Here is a 16649-nt window from a genome sequence, read left to right on the forward strand (position 1 = left end):
CACTGTATTGTCTGTTAATGATCTTACATAAATTGCTCTGGGGGCCCCATTAGCTGAAGAGCGAGTAAAAATGTATTAAATAAGTAAGGACTTGTCTGAGCATTGCATCAGGTTGACAAACAGGTTAGTGACTTGAAAATAACATGAGGTTGATTTCTTGTTCCTTTTAGATGTGATCCTACTAATAAAGCCAGACAGCGTCCATCTCTATTGCAACCCGGTCAACTACAACTACCTTTTGCCATATGTAGCATTCTGGAGAAACTTGCATTTCCACTGCCTGACTGAAAACGAGGTGAGTGGCCGAGTAGCAAACATAGAAAGAACAGCATTTGTCTGAGGCCGTCCTGAGTTGCAGCAGTTCCGGCTTCCCACGGAGGCCTTTGGTGTTGTAGAAGGTCTCCTAATTCTGTGGAATTGATATGATCCAATGAGACGCTGTTACAGTGGTCAGACTCCCGACTCCCTTCTCTTTCATGGAATTGAAATTAAAAATGGCCAAGAAATCAAAACGGAAGATTTGCCTGACTTGCAGCTTGATACTGTGCAAGTTCACGTGGAGGTGCTACTGGGTTCAGAGGGGCTTACTCTCGAGTAAGTGTGCACAGGATAGCAGTCGTGATCTCTGCTTCATATCACCATTACGTCAAGATGGTGACTTTGAAAAGGCATAGCGAACCCCTTTCTTGTTGCTTATTCCACAGTTCTTGCCATTTGGATCATTTTTGTGAGAATACAGAAAGGGAAGAAAGAGACCAAATAATTGAGTCTGATTATTGATCCTATCTGGTGCTTATGCTGCAATTCTCAAGTTTCTCAACAGCTGGGACACAGGACAACTACATGTCAGCAGAACAAACCTTTCTTGCCTTGGTAGCTGCATCAAAACTCCATTCAGGGTGGCTAAAAACATCTCTTTCCTGTCAAAATAACCCCAGTGCTGCCGTTAAGTGAGCGCTCTCAACCTGGGGCTTAAATACTTGTCTTTTGGCCAACACACCAGACACACCAGGGCTTCTAGGGCTGCGTGTGATCTGAAGTCCGACCCGCTCATTTGTCATTTGGGATTTGTAAAAGAACCTTTCCGGAATAAAACTACTGCAAAATGCCTTGGGTGCACGCACAGGGCTCCCCGCTCTGCATGGCCCACAGGAGAGAATAAGAAAGCTTCTGCACACCTCGGAACTGGTGGATTGTGGCACCAGTTGATCTCCTCCTTGGCAAGGACCTGGAGGCTTGCTGCAATTAGATTAAGTGAAGCACCTTTCACATAGTTCACAATGCTTTTGCCTTTGAAGCCTGGTGGTTCTGGACCGAAAACCATTTCTTGGAGCCAGGCTCATTATGTTCTAGTGCTGCACCTGATGAAACCAAGCACCTCTCCAGGTCTGTTGGGATTTAAACGCCCACAGCCTTCAGGAGAGGCAGAATGGGTCTCCCTCCTTTATCTGCATCTCTCGCTGTCTAGATTATCCAGCCCCTCCCTTAAAACCCACCAGTGCTGTTCGTTCTTTTGTCCTGTGATCTGGCTCTGCCGCTCAGAGAGTGAGAACAGAACATGATCTGCATAAGCGTGTTGTACGTTCTGCTCGTCTGAGCCAAGCACACCCTGTGGTGTCTGTTCCCAGTACATTTCTGAGCACAATTCAAAGCGTTGGTGTTGAGCCCTAAATGGCCTCAGCCCTGTATACCTGAATACCTGTATACCCATGTCGTCCAGCCTGGACATTGAGGTCCAACTCCGATGTTCCCTTGCGAGAAGTGAGGTTACAGGGAAGCAGGCAGAGGGCCTTCTCAGTGGTGGCGCCCGTCCTGTGGAACGCCCTCCCATCAGATACCAAGCAGATGAATAACTATATAACAGTTTAGAAGACATCTGAAGACATCCCTGCATAGGGAAGGTTTTAATGTTGGATGATTTATTATGCTTTTTAAATATTTTGTTGGAAGCCACCCAGAGTGGCTGTTACAGTAACAAATGGTAAACAAAATCATAAAAAAAAATCACAAACCTGAAAAGCAATTTAAGCAACACACTTTAATCAGCTGCCATCTCAGTGTTTCTTCTACCAAGCATACATTTTAATGTTCTGTAAAATAATTGGGTGGCATTCAGTGAAATTTTACTAACAGTAGACCCAGTGACTTGGTCATGTTCGTTAATTGCAGTGAGCATACTCTGAGTAAAACTCAGCTAAATGCCACCCATTATTTATTGTAACGTCATAGTTGTAGTAGTAATGGAATGCAAGAGTTGTGTGCAGAGGGCTGTATTTTGTTGGCCGGTTCTGTTTCCTGTTCCAGGAGAGAGATGCCTAGAGTCGATCTGTGAGCTCCTCTTTCCCACTGAAGTCTCATACGTTAATGATTTAGGTCACTTCCGTACCATGTATTCAACACACTCTCTTATCACACTTGAACCACCATGGCTTCTCCCATGGAATTCTGGGAACCATAGTTTTTTTTAAGGGTGCTATTTTGCTTCGAAGACTCGTAAATCAGGCTTTCCAAATTTGGCAATGCCTTGAGAATGAGCAGGACCCCTCTCTGGTTGCTGGGCTTTGTTTTGCAAGCACTTTAGAAATTACTGGTGCACTTACTGTGTTTTGCTTCTTGTAACTGGGTTTTCTCGTATGCCGCAAAATAGGCACCCATGTTGGGTTGAACCAGTCGGCTTTTTGCAATACGAATGTTTCTGCTGTGCCTCTTCTCCCCCACTCTGCCTGGTGCTGCACCACATGGTTTTTTAAGTGGGCCGACTGGATAATGATGTACTAACCACAATGAAAACGAGTTCTTTCATGGAGCTTTGGCACTCGCAGAATAGAGACCCAGCATATGATAGGCATATGATTTAACCGAAGAGACTTCCAGTGTTCCCCTGGAAATGGCAAACAAGCTCTTTTTGCCTTTATCCTTTCTCTTTAAAACAACACCCTTAACAGCCTCAGTAAAACAATTCATTCTATATGGCAGTAGGCAATGTTCACAAGGCAGTTTCTGAGCTTTCGAGTTGGGGTTGGAGGGAAGAAAACAGAAAAACATGGTTGTGCTTGAGAGAAGGTTCTTGAGCCGTGCCTACAGCTTGGTCTGTTTTCCAGTCTTGAGAAGGTGATAACAGAAGAAGCTTCTTTCAGATTTAACTGCAACAGAATTAGTGCTCTGGACGGAGCTCATAACTGATGTGCAGTTTGCATAGGGCTGCCATGGCTTTGAGTTGGTCTCCGCTGGCTTCAGGGAGAGCCAGTGCAGCACAGTGGTTAGAGTGTAGGACTAGGACCTGGGAGACCAGAGTTCGAATCCTCCCTTGGCCTTGAAGCTCACTGGGTGACCTTGGGCCAGTCGCTGCCTCTCAGCCTTACCTACCTCACAGGGTTGTTGTGGAGATTAAATGAGGAAAGGAAGAACAGTATATGCCACCCTGAGCTCCTTGGAGAACAAGGTGGGATATAAAAGCAATGAATATTAATATTTGCATGAGCTTGCAGGCACCGTGTTCACAATGGAACGTGGGTCAGCTTTTCCTTGCACAGTGATTGCTCTTGCTTCACTTTATACAGCGTCATCCCTGCTGGCTTCTGTGCTTGTTATCAGTGTGAACATGGTCTTTTCAGCCCAAGATGGCCATGCTTAAAATATAGTGTGGATCGACTAAAGATGGCGACTGCTGTGAGCTGAGAGCATTACAGGCAGAATAAGAAAGGCATTGCAACATGGGCATTATTTTCCAGATCGTTGGGCAGTGGTTAGAGTATTGATTTGCAGGGTTTTCTTTCTCCCTGTCTGTTTCTTTTAGTACGAAGACGAAGAGGCTGCGGAGGAATTCAAAATTTCCAGCTTCGTAGACATGGTTCGTGACTGCAGTCGAATCGGGATTCCCTTTAGCTCACAAGGTAGGTTTGAAAAACCTACTCGCACCTTGAACAGCAGTACACGACGTGCCAACTCCACAGTTCTATGCTCCTATAATACTTTTGAGTCAGGGAAAGGGGAAAATGAGTAACTGGGGTCCATTATTTATATTAAACATGGTATGTGTAGTTCAACAAACAAAGCTCTCTGTGTGTGCCACATGAGGAGTTCTTCCATTTAACTCCTCCTTTATGTGGGGAAAGAATAGCCACCCTTTTTAGAACAGGAAACAAACCTTCCTGTTAATTATGTGAAGCTGGGATATAAAGCCAAAGCGCAGTCTTGATTTTGTTTTGCTGGAAATAACCAGCAAACAGGCTGATGCAAGAAAGCTGCAACAAGCATCTTGCTTGTAGTTCCATTAAAGAAATAACTATGAACAGAGAGGAGTATATTTATAGTTGCATCAACTGTGGGTTTCCCCAGCAACGGGCTTCCCCTGGTGACCCTCCTAGCTATGGGGCTGAGCCACTGAGCCGGCTCCAATTCCTCACTCCCGTTTTTCAAAGCTAGGCATTCCACTGGTCTCAACGAGAGGCTTTTTGGCACCCTTGAGGGAAGACAGCTGCTTTTTGTAGTGGTGCAGGGAGCATTTGAGCAAATGCCTGGAATACAGTGGTGGTGCTGGATGTTGTTCGTTTTTCTTTTCAGTAGGGATTTGTACAGTCATTTTCTCTCTCGATGACTCGTATGCCGTACCAGTTGTGGGATAGGCTCCTCTTTGGACTTTGAGAAATACCTGTGAAGTTCACGGGAAATGTGCAGTTAAAAAAAGAAGTTACAGGAAAAAAAGTATTAGGAATCATCAGCTTCAGAATTAAGCATCTTCTAGTTGAGTTGGCCTTAGATTGCAGACTTAAATTACTGAAGTTACATTGGCACTCAGTGGTCTTTCAGATGGTGATGAAATCCAAGAGGCAAATGATGCCTGCTTTTCCAGGTTAAATAGAAGGGGAATGGAAACTTGCTGCTGGACTCCTGACTGGAACTGAGCTGGTCTCAACTGGCAAAGGCATCTCAGTCTAGAACATGCACAAACTTAGCAATGCCTCCTTGCTGAGGACCTGGCAACGCGATGCAGCTGCGTTCTGTGCAGATGTGTCACAATGTAGGAGAGGGTCTGTGTTTTAACTGGGGAGACTTCCAAGTGATTTTTAATATGGCAGCCATAAGGAAGAACTATGGCGTCATGCCTCAACAGCAAAGAAACTACAAAGGTAGTCCACAATAAACAATTGCTGCAGTATTCTAGATTTAAAAGCGTTCTTTATTGGAAATGAAATATGCACGTAAGCAAAAATGAATAAATAAGCCCAAATCTTGTTTTCTGCCACATTTTTCTAATCTCGTAGGAAGCTGCTTTCTACTGAGTCACAGTATAGTGGTCAATATAGCAAGGTATTGTCTACACCAGGGGTGGGGTGCTTGGCCAACCTTTTGGGAGCCATATCTGAGTGGTGACCACACACATCAGTGGGTTCCATACACAAACGTCACCCTCTCTTTATCCTCCACCCAAGCAAGTTATCGTATTTTTCGCCCTATAGGACACACTTTTCCCCCTCCAAAAATGAAGGGGAAATGTGTGTGTGTCCTATGGGGCGAATGCAGGCTTTCGCTGAAGCCTGGAGAGCGAGAGGGGTCGGTGTGCACCAACACCTCTCGCTCTCCGGGCTTCAGGAAGCTATCCGCAAGCCTTGCAAGCCCGGCGGGAGTTCCCGCGGGCTCGCAAGGCTTGCAGACAGCAGCCTGCAGCCCACAAGCTCGGGGGACAGCGAGGAGGCGCAGCGCCGCCACCCCGCTATTCCCGGACCTGGTCTGGAGGCTGGGGGGGGGTGGGGAGCAAGCCTGCTTCTCCCCATCGCCAGCCCCACAAGCTCGGGGGACAGCGGGGCAAGCCGCTGCCCCACGGAGGCTAGAGAGGCTGTCCCTGAAGGCAGAAGAGGGAGACGGAGCGCTCCGTCTCCCTCTTCTAATTTGGGGATGGCTGCTCAAACCTGGGGGGGGAATAATTTTTTCCCCCTTGATTTCCCCCCAAAAAAACTAGGTGCGTCCTATGGGCCGGTGCATCCTATAGGGCGAAAAATACGGTAGATGCATGATCACAGTTGAAGGCTGCATTCCAGATGGGCATTTGAGGAGGGTGTGGGAGAGAAGGATGTTGACCAAGGGCTGGGCAGAAAGGCCTTGGGATGTGTGATTGCTTTTGTCCCCCTCGTCCTGAGGTTCCCAGCCTCTGGTTTTCACTGACCAGCAGCAGCTCTTCATAGTCTTGGCTAAGGGTCCTTTGCAAACTTTCATAGAGATACCAGGGATTGGAATTGAGATCTTCTGCATGCAGAGCAGCTGCTCTGCCGGAGATCTAGGGCGCTTCTCCAAGGGAGAACATTGCCTGGTGCATTATTGCATTTACTTCCACATCCTCTTTGTCGCCAAGAGGCATCCTGTGTGTCAGCTTCATGCTTCCACACACACACTCATCCTAATCCCATGATCTTCTGAATATATTGATTCAGCAAAATGGAAAACGTTAGGGTTTTCCCCATCTACAAATGCTTCACCCTGTTGAAAGGTTGCATTTACTTATTTTCATCTTTAAAGTGCTTAACATGGTTGCATGGGGACCCCGTAGTGCAGTGGGTCAGTGTGTCTGGCTGTTAACGGGGGCAGCTCTGTGATTCTAGGAGTACATCTTCGTTTACATTAGAGCATATGGCAGCCTAAAATCTTTATATAATAACCAACAGAACCGCATCAGCAAGGGAACCCTCTCTAGATAAGCAGAACCATTGCATTAATATACATGGACAGCGCTGCAGTTGCATAACAAAAGCTGAGGAATTGCACACCCACCCAAATAAAATTGCTTTGTTTCTTCAGGACATCTGCAGATATTTGACATGTTCATTGTTGAAAAGTGGCCGATCGTGCAGGCCTTTGCCCTGGAAGGAATCGGCGGCGATGGCTTCTTCACAATGAAATATGAGGTAAGAGGCTGGAGGGAGGTTTCCTAGCTGAACAACAAGCCTATCATGCGTCCCCCCAAAGCCAGGACTTTTCTCCCCTGCTGTGGTTCATTGGAGGCGTTGGAAAGATTGTGACTGGGAAAGAGTTATTTCATCATCACTGTATTCCAGAGCACCCCAGACCTCTTCATTTTATTATGGAGTCCCTAGTTTCTGGCTCCACACTTCCACAGCATCTTCCTCTTCCTGTTTTAATGTATATATTATTTTGCTTTGTATAAGCCAAAAGCACGGGATAGGAATCTTGTGTTGCTATGTCTTGAATATGCCACCGTTCTCAGGAGTGTCCGCTGAACAAATTTTGCAACATCTGTCTTGGAAACCCCTGTGTTATGCTCTCCTTTTCCCAAACCGAGCAACTGAGAAAAACCCTAGTAAAAAAAATTAGCTTTTATTGTTACTCTTCCAGATTGCACAGTTAAACTTTCATCTCTGTTGCGAGCTGCCGGGGCTGTTGTCTGCCGTGGCCTCAAAGGGAACCTATCCGTGTAATAGTTATTTTACAGAAACTGCCGGGTGCTGAGTGGCACAACGGCGCTTCACGTTCATGGCACTATTCACCAGCCATAATGGCATATTGTGAATGTTCCCAGCTGAATGGAGTCTCTGTGAATGGGGATTGTGTCGTACGGGGCAACTTCTTTCCAAACGGAAAGGAAACCAAGCACCTTCTCCTTAAGTACTTTTGGTGACTGCTGTGTGTTCTTACTGCCCCTTTCAATCATCCTAGCCTTGTTGCCTGCTTGGCCTTGGGAAGAACTGTAACGCTTGAGCTGCCTTCCCCAACCCGGCGCCCTCCAGATGTTTGGAACTATAATTCCCCGTTCCCAACCCAGCTGTTGAGGAAGGCAGTGTTTGAGAATAGAAGGCCTCGGTCCTGTATACCTGAAGGAGCGTCTCCACCCCTATCGTTTAGCCCGGACACTGAGATCCAGCGCCGAGGGCCTTCTGGCGGTTCCCTCATTGCAAGAAGTGAGGTTACAGGGAACCAGACAGAGGGCCTTCTCGGTAGTGGCGCCCGCCCTGTGGAACGCCCTCCCTTCAGATGTGAAGGAAATAAGCAGCTATCCTATCTTTAAAAGACATCTGAAGGCAGCCCTGTTTAGGAAAGTTTTTAATATTTAATGCTGTACTGTTTTTAACATTTGATTGGGAGCCGCCCAGAGTGGCTGGGGGAACTCAGCCAGATGGGCGGGGGGGTATAAATAATAAATTATTATTATTAAAAGCATGGAATGTGCAAGCCCCTTTCAGAACTCTCTCTCTTTGCAGCTGATGGATGTCAGTGTGGACCTGTGGAAAACTTACAGCAAGATCGATCCTGTTTCTCTGGAGAGTTTACTTTACGAGGTAATGTGTCAGACTTTTCTTCCCCTCCACCACCACCCCTGAGGCAAATTTGACAGAGAATAAGCCCATGGTTTAGTTATTTAGATGTATGGTTGCATGGATGCTGGTATTCTGATGGTTCATCGTGCTGTGATTTATTCGGTTTCCCTTTTAACATGTTTAGAACTAAAATGACTTTCTACAGGAAATGGCTTTTGTGTGAACCTTCAGAGAAGCCTAGGGTGCCCTGGGACATGCCGTGTGAACTGACCCCACCCTACAGAGTTCCACAAAGTGCTAGCCAGGCCCGTTGGGTATCAGTGTAAACTCAAGAGTACACACTGCATCATACCTGACACTCACCTGTTACACACATGGCTGGGGAAGATCAGCAGTAGTAGGCAAGCTCTCTCTTGAGAAACTCCGTCCCCCTTGCGGATGATCTTGGTAAGATGCCAAACTTCCGTGGTTCTGAGAAATGCTCAGTCATTTCTGCATCCCATAAAATGATGTTGGGTCGGTTCAGATGTCATGAAAAACCATAGTTCTTTCTCTCCCCCCCCCCCCCATGATTGAGGTGAGTTTAGAGCTTTGTGCTTCTCCCGTTCTGTTTCTTCACATCTGTTTTTATTAGCCTTGGTTTAGGGTTATTTCTGAACCAGTGTTCAAAACCCCCATTGTTCTAGCTCAGGGGCCAGCAACCTTTTTCAGCTGTGGGCCGGTCCATCATCCCGCAGACCTTGTGGGGGACCGGACAATATTTTGGAAAGAAGAAAAAAAAAAAGAATGAATTCCTATGCCCCACAAATAACCCAGAGATGCATTTTAAATAAAAACACACATTCTACTTATGTAAAAACACCAGACAGGCCCCACAAATAACCCAGAGATGCATTTTAAATAAAAGGACACATTCTACTCATGTAAAAACACACTGATTCCTGGACTGTCCGCGGGCCGGATTTAGAAGGCGATTGGGCCGCATCCGGCCCCCGGGCCTTAGTTTGCCTACCCGTGTTCTAGGCGCATTTAGCAACATGGAATTTCATTAGTGCGAGCAGTTTCTTAGCTCTGGGCGCAGGACCGCATCCAAGATTTCAGATTCAAACTGCAGAGTGGAAGGAAAGGAGGACCTTTTTCTGCCTCCCCACTTCCAGCTACTCTCTGAAGACTGGAGAAGAGACCCTCTGAAGAATATCAAGGGGGTGGGCAGGGGAAGGACTAGACCATGTGGAAAAACGTACATAATATTTTAGCTGCGGTTCATTCATTTTCAGCTCTGTATTCTCGTTATTCAAAAAGCGCGCCTGTACATTCCGTTGTTGCACCCATAACCTCGGTTTAAGGTGCCATTCAGCTCCTCGCTTTCATATCTCAGTTTCTTACACTGTTCGGAACCCCACACTGTGGTTTGTTGAAAGAAGCCATCTTAGTAATACATGGTTTTAAATTGGCTTGTTTCAAACGAGTTTGTCATGTTCAGATACAGAGGAGGAAAGCTTCTCATTTCCTCATGACCGCATGGGGGGAAGAGTGGGGAGAGTGGGGAGAGGAGGAGCAATTGTGCCTAAGGCCTCCCATTATCTCATTCCCGTTAGGATCAATCACGTTTTATTGCGATATCTGAATCGGCTCATTGTGTATGTACCCTGTGGCTTTGGCCTCATTAGTCCCAGGCAGCATGGGCAAAGGCCACTAGGAATGCCTTGTGTACAGAACTTTGTGGAATGAATGAGATCCTGTGCAAAACCACAGAGGGAGACGTCACCAGTGATCTGTTTTCTTGCTTTCAAATCTTGCTGATTGTGTGACTAAGCCTTTCTACCTCTCTCCCACTTGCCACAATGACCTTTGCATAAGCTCAGAGCATTCAGGGTGTGCATAGGAGCTGCATTGCTGTTTTTTCTCCTTCAGTTCCACACATGCAGTGATCCTTGCGCTTTTCTTAAAATGACTTCTGCGAACCCAGAGGCCTGCCTGAACCCTTTTGCCTTCTCATTCCAGTGTCTTAACAGTCTGGGCAGTTTTGCGTGTGAAAGAGTGGCTGTTCTTAAAGAAGGTTAAAAATGGACCTTGGCTGACACACAGTGGCCATTGGTTGAGTTGCCTCCTCCTCTTTAAAGAACAAAAGCACTCTTTGCACAGAGCTGTGTGGGCATCCTTATAGGCGCACACATACCATTGCCATTCAAAATGTCACACTGCAAAAGTCACAGGTGTGTTAGTCACAAGATACAGAGTTCTCACGCTGAAGCCCATAACGATTTTGCACAAACTCAAATGTATAGTGGTACCTCGGGTTAAGTACTTAATTCGTTCTGGAGGTCTGTTCTTAACCTGAAACTGTTCTTAACCTGAGGCACCACTTTAGTTAATGGGGCCTCCCACTGCTGCTGTGCCGCAATCGCACGATTTCTGTTCTCATCCTGAAGCAAAGTTCTTAACCCGAGGTACTATTTATGTGTTAGCGGAGTCTGTAACCTGAAGTGTCTGTAACCCGAGGTACCACTGTACTTGAATTCTTTAAAAAACAAAAGCTACAGTTATTGGCCTTCCCAACCCTGTAGCCTGCCCTGCCTTTTAATTTTTGCAAAACCTTCATGTTCTGGCTGAACAGTGCTCTTCAACTGAGTTTCCATCTGTTCATATATTTTATTTTATTTTAAATAGGAAGGCGAGAGCCCCTTTCAGGAAGTCCTTTACACCTAATCTGATTTGCTGTCCTTTTTGTTTTGTTTTGTTTTCCTGTGTGGTGGTTGAGGGGAATCAGAGAGTTGTAGAGTTGGAAGGGACCCTGAGGGTCATCTAGTTCAGCTAGATCAAACATGACATAATAGAATCAGAGAACTATATAGTTTGAAGGTGAGGAATGTTGGTTTTCTGTTAAAGGGAAAATACTAGGTATAATATAAGGATGCCTAAGATCCAGGTTTGGGGCAAGTACTCTTTGCTAAGAGAACCCTACTTGAGATTTAAAATTACAAAACATGCAGTGTGGAAATATAGGCTGTTAGACCTTTAACATATTCCTATTTCAGTTCCTTCCAAAGTCCCCCTCTTCCCTTACTGTAGAAAGTAAGCTATATGTTTGGTAAGTTAAAAAAAGGTTTACTTACAAATTCTTCAAAGATCATATTCATGTGCTTTTCCATACAGCAGTTAGAAGACATAGGCAGTGAAACTTATGTTCAAAATTGGTGAATGTTTCTAAATTATTTGCATAGAAACACTACCCCCAGCTCTGTTTAATTGGATTTTTGTATGCCACAGACTCAGTCACAGATGCAAAGTAAGCTTCTTTAATGAACTGATGGCGGATGTGTTTCTCTCCTCAGGATTTGATGACTTTCGAACATCAGTGGACCAATTTCTTTGCCAATTTTGACACCGAAATCCCTTCCATCCTGGAGCTGTCAGAGTCACAGGCAGGAGAGGTTTGTATCTCGTTATGCGAAAGGCAAAACTCTCTTTTTCAGAAACCCATTATTGGGGAGGAGGAGGGGGCCTTTTTGCCATTGTCACCCCTCAACAATTGAGACAAAGAAATCATTGCTGATCTAGAGCAAGTCACCCAGAGATCTACCAGTGGACTGTAGGTCTAACCTTCTGCCCACCCCTGAATTATAGCGCACGTATAGTATTTAACAAGTCTTGGTAGGGAAGGGATTTAGCTATCATGCCTCACTGGGAAGGGAATCATTTAAGGGAGTTACTATGTTGGCCTGCCTCTAAATCTTACAAGTTCCATTGATTGCAGCTAAAGTTTTTGATTTCTAATTTGAAAAAAAAAAACATACACTAAAATGCAAACTATGTGAGGAAAATTGGGGGGGGGGTGTTTAAAAAATCACATTTGCTAAAATAACATGGGCAAGAACAATATGACTCTCTTATGCAAGGGTTAGCAAACTTTTTCAGTAGGAGGCTAGTCCACTGTCCCTCAGACCTTGTGGGGGGGCCAGACTATATTTTTTTGGGGGGAAACAACGAATTCCTATGTCCCACAAATAAACCAGAGATGCGTTTTAGGTAAAAACACACATTCTACTCATGTAAAAACACCAGGCAGGCCCCACAAATAACCCAGAGATGCATTTTAAATAAAAGGACACATTCTACTCATGTAAAAACACGCTGATTCCAGGACCATCCGCAGGCTGGATTTAGAAGGCGAATGGGCCGCATCCGGGCCCTGGGCCTTAGGTTGCCTACCCACACTCTTATGCATCCAAGGCATCACTGGTACCTTGTGAACACGTTAATTCTTGTCTTTTATGGGGGGGGGGATTAACCAGCTGGTGTACATAAGGTCATGGCTAAAGTAGCACAGCAGTTGATTGAGAGGCTAGAAAATGATTCTCACAATGAGCAGACCTTCCCGCCAGAGCGGTACCTATTTATCTACTTGCACTTTGATGTGCTTTCAAACTGCTAGGTTGGCAGGAGCAGGGACCGAGCAAGGGGAGTAAAACCTTTGTACATTAATCAGTTGACTGACAAGTTATGAACCAGGCAACAAATTACCTAAATGTTACTCCAGCAATTGCCATAATGTTTCTGCCACTAATTATGTGTGTGAGATTGTCATTATATTTTGGGTGGTGTAAATGCCATGAGCGTTCATTGAATAAGAAAGGGGAGAAATAAATTTCAATAAATTATATGCCCTATGCACAGTCTGAAATAGTTTGTAATGCACCACTACACATTTTTGTTGTTGCTTGGATGTGTCAATTATTTCTAATAGTCAATATATTTTCTTTCATAGCCATTCCGAAGTTACTTCAGCCATGGGATGATTTCCAGCCATATCACGGACAACAGGTACTCTTACTGACAGGTTCTTGAGCAAATGCAGTACAGCATAATGCATTTCATAAAAGCACAGCATGTAAAAGAGTGTTTGCATCTCTAAAACCAAAAGCACTCTGCTATAACTGTGATTATGTATTTTCCCCATTAAGCTGTTGACAGTCATCTTAGTTTCGACAATAGCCAAAGCCAGAGTAACCATTAGCTTGTTGGTGAGTCTTTATTTATGTGGCTTATCTGTCTAGCTGGCAAACATTCCAGAATATAACTGCTGATACAACCAACATACCTAGTCAATTGCTTCTGCAAATAAGCCTCTACTATAGGAACTTAGGTATGCATACCTGACTTCCAGCAGCTCTCTAAGTTCTTAAGGAACACAAGAAACTGCCTTTTCCCCAGTCATAAAAATCATAGAATTGTAGAGTTCGGACCCCAGGGGTGATCTAGTCCAACCCCTGCAGTGCAGGAAAAGTCGAATCATTGGTCCATCCAGCTCAGGATCATCTGCTCTAACTGTTGACCATTCCCCAGAATTTCAGACAAGGGGTCTCTCCCAACCCTGCCTGGAGAAACCCAGTGCAAGGCAGATATCCTATGGCCCTTCCCCAAATAGCAGGTGATATGAAAAAGCTGAGGTTTTCCATATCGTTTGCTACCGGAATCTTTTAACTAGAGATTCCTGTGTTTGAATCTGGCATCTTCTTTCCTGCAAAGGAAATGCTCTACCACAAGCTACACTCTCTCCCTTGTTTGAGCTGTGTGTACTTTGCACTTAATACAGTGGTGCCCCGCAAGACGAATGCCTCGCAAGACGAAAAACTCGCTAGACGAAAGAGTTTTCCGTCTTTTGAGGTGCTTTGCAAGACGAATTTCCCTATGAGCTTGCTTCGCAAGACGAAACGTCTTGCGAGTTCTTGCGAGTTTTTTTCCTCCCCCCCCTTTTTCTAAGCCGCTAATAGCCGCTAAGCCGCTAAGCCGCTAATAGCGCTAATCCGCTAATAGCCGTACTTCGCAAGACGAAAAAACCGCAAGACGAAGAGACTCGCGGAACGGATTAATTTCGTCTTGCGAGGCACCACTGTAAAAATAAAAACTGTAAACTCTGCACCAGGAAAAGCTGATTCCTGGAACTGGAATAAATGGTGCAAGTGAAGCATTTCATCATTTTCCAAATGTGAGTTGGTGGTGATGGCTGTTTTTGTGTGTGTGTGATTAGCCCCAGCAGGCAGCCATTTGTCCTGTTTGGCACCCATTCCTCAAAAGAGAACCTGAACTCGGGCAACTTCAATTTCCCTTCCGAGGGGCACCTGCTTCGCAACACGGGCCTTGGCGGAAGCACTGCCAAGCACATGGTAAGCATCACCTGGTGAGGTTTTGATAGGCACCTGTTTAAATAGCCCTGCAATAATGCTCCCTGTCAACAGTTCTCTAACCAAAAAGCTACGGCGTCTTCCAAACTGGTGGGTACTTTCTTTACATGCAGATATATTCTCCAATGTACCATTGGCACAAGGGACACGGGTGGTGCTGTGGGTTAAACCACAGAGCCAATCAGAAGGTTGGCGGTTCGAATCCCCCCAACGGGGTGAGCTCCTGTTGTTCAGTCCCTGCTCCTGCCAACCTAGCAGTTCGAAAGCATGTCAAAGTGCAAGTAGATAAATAGGTACCACTCCGGCGGGAAGGTAAACTGTGTTTCCGTGCGCTGCTCTGGTTTGCCAGAAGCAGCTTAGTCATGCTTTGTCCAGTTCTGGGCACCACTGTTCAAGAAGGACACTGACAAACTGGAACGTGTCCAGAGGAGGGCAACCAAAATGGTCAAAGGCCTGGAAACGATGCCTTATGAGGAACGGCTAAGGGAGCTGGGCATGTTTAGCCTGGAGAAGAGGAGGTTAAGGGGTGATATGATAGCCATGTTCAAATATATAAAAGGATGTCACATAGAGGAGGGAGAAAGGTTGTTTTCTGCTGCTCCAGAGAAGCGGACACGGAGCAATGGTTCCAAACTACAAGAAAGAAGATTCCAGCTAAACATTAGGAAGAACTTCCTGACAGTAAGAGCTGTTTGACAGTGGAATTTGCTGCCTAGGAGTGTGGTGGAGTCTCCTTCTTTGGAGGTCTTTAAGCAGAGGCTTGACAACCATATGTCAGGAGTGTTCTGATGGTGTTTCCTGCTTGGCAGGGGGTTGGACTCGATGGCCCTTGTGGTCTCTTCCAACTCTATGATTCTATGATTCTATGCTGGCCACATGACCCGGAAGCTGTATGCTGGCTCCCTCGGCCGATAAAGCGAGATGAGCGCCACAACCCCAGAGTCGTCCGCGACTGGATCTAATGGTCAGGGGTCCCTTTACCTTTACCTTTACCTTACCTTTGGTACAACAGTGAATCAGCGGAGGGCTTGTACAGGGCTGTCCACACATCCTCCCGCATCATTCATTGTTCTGTGACACTTCCCCAGTTTCACTGCATCATTGCCAATGAGACGGCAGCTCTGGCACTGGAGCATGACAAAAGTGGAACATTTGCGGTATGATAAGTTAACAGAATTGCAGCAGGAAGTTTTGGGGTGTGCGGTGATGAAGCAATACGACCACCTTGAGACCTTCGCAGGCACAAACAGTATCGCAAGAGGGGTTGGTGTGTCCCTGAGATGCTTTTGAAGTAGCAACAGGCCCTAAATGGCAAACACGGGCCTTGCATAACACCGGTCTTGAAAGACATACACAGGCTCCCAGTATGTTTCTGAGCACAATTCAAAGTGTTGGTGCTGACCTTTAAAGCCCTAAACGGCCTCAACCCAGTAGACCTGAAGGAGCGTCTCCACCCCCATCGTTCTGCCTGGACACTGAAGTCCAGCACCGAGGGCCTTCTGGTGGTTCCCTCACTGCAAGAAGCAAAGCTACAGGGAACCAGGCAGAGGGCCAACCGACCAACAGGGGATACAGAAGTCTGGTATACCTGAAGGAGTATACCTGAAGGAGCGTCTCCACCCCCATTGTTCAGCCCAGACACTGAGGTCTAGCGCTGAGGGCCTTCAGGCGGTTCCCTCACTGTGAGAAGTGAAGTTACAGGGAACCAGGCACAGGGCCTTCTCGGTAGTGGCACCCGCCCTGTGAAACGCCCTCCCATCAGATGTCAAAGAGATCAACAACTACCTGACATTTAGAAAACATCTGAAGGCACCGCTGTTCAGGGAAGTTTTAAATGTGTGACATTTTGATGTATCTTTGATCTTTGTTGGAAGCTGCCCAGAGTGGCCGGGGAAACCCAACCAGATGGGCGGGGTACAAAATAATAGTAATAGTAATAGTAATAATAATAATAATAATAATAATAATAATAATAATTGCATTGGAGCTTGGATCCTCACCCTTTAGGGAGCAGTTACTTACAGTTCAATCACTGTTCATAGCAGTTCTTGGGGCACAGAGCATATAACCCCCTTTCCTTTCCTGATGCCCTTCAGAAGTTGTTGGACTCCAACTTTCATTGTTCATGCTGTCTGGGGCTGGTGGGAGTTGTGCTTCAGATGCCAAACTGTGTCAGGTTAGAGAAGGCTAGGGTATG

General features: G+C 45.9%; 2 protein-coding genes across 2 annotated transcripts in view; one reads left to right on the forward strand and one right to left on the reverse strand.

Annotated features, from left to right (window-relative positions):
• Nucleotides 1–16649, reverse strand: part of LOC307224190 (kyphoscoliosis peptidase-like) — a 281232-nt gene that overhangs the window by 202103 nt on the left and 62480 nt on the right. The window lies entirely within an intron of this gene.
• Nucleotides 1–16649, forward strand: part of DNAAF9 (dynein axonemal assembly factor 9) — an 83531-nt gene that overhangs the window by 29314 nt on the left and 37568 nt on the right. Inside the window, exons 4-10 of the mRNA XM_079990727.1 lie at nucleotides 171–295; nucleotides 3797–3893; nucleotides 6793–6899; nucleotides 8211–8288; nucleotides 11603–11701; nucleotides 13036–13091; nucleotides 14299–14434. Of these exons, the coding sequence (XP_079846853.1) occupies nucleotides 171–295; nucleotides 3797–3893; nucleotides 6793–6899; nucleotides 8211–8288; nucleotides 11603–11701; nucleotides 13036–13091; nucleotides 14299–14434 (698 nt within the window). The remainder of the gene's footprint in view (nucleotides 1–170; nucleotides 296–3796; nucleotides 3894–6792; nucleotides 6900–8210; nucleotides 8289–11602; nucleotides 11702–13035; nucleotides 13092–14298; nucleotides 14435–16649) is intronic.

Source organism: Podarcis cretensis (genome assembly GCF_951804945.1).
Source record: "Podarcis cretensis genome assembly, chromosome: 9".
Classification (NCBI taxonomy): Eukaryota; Metazoa; Chordata; class Lepidosauria; order Squamata; family Lacertidae; genus Podarcis; species Podarcis cretensis.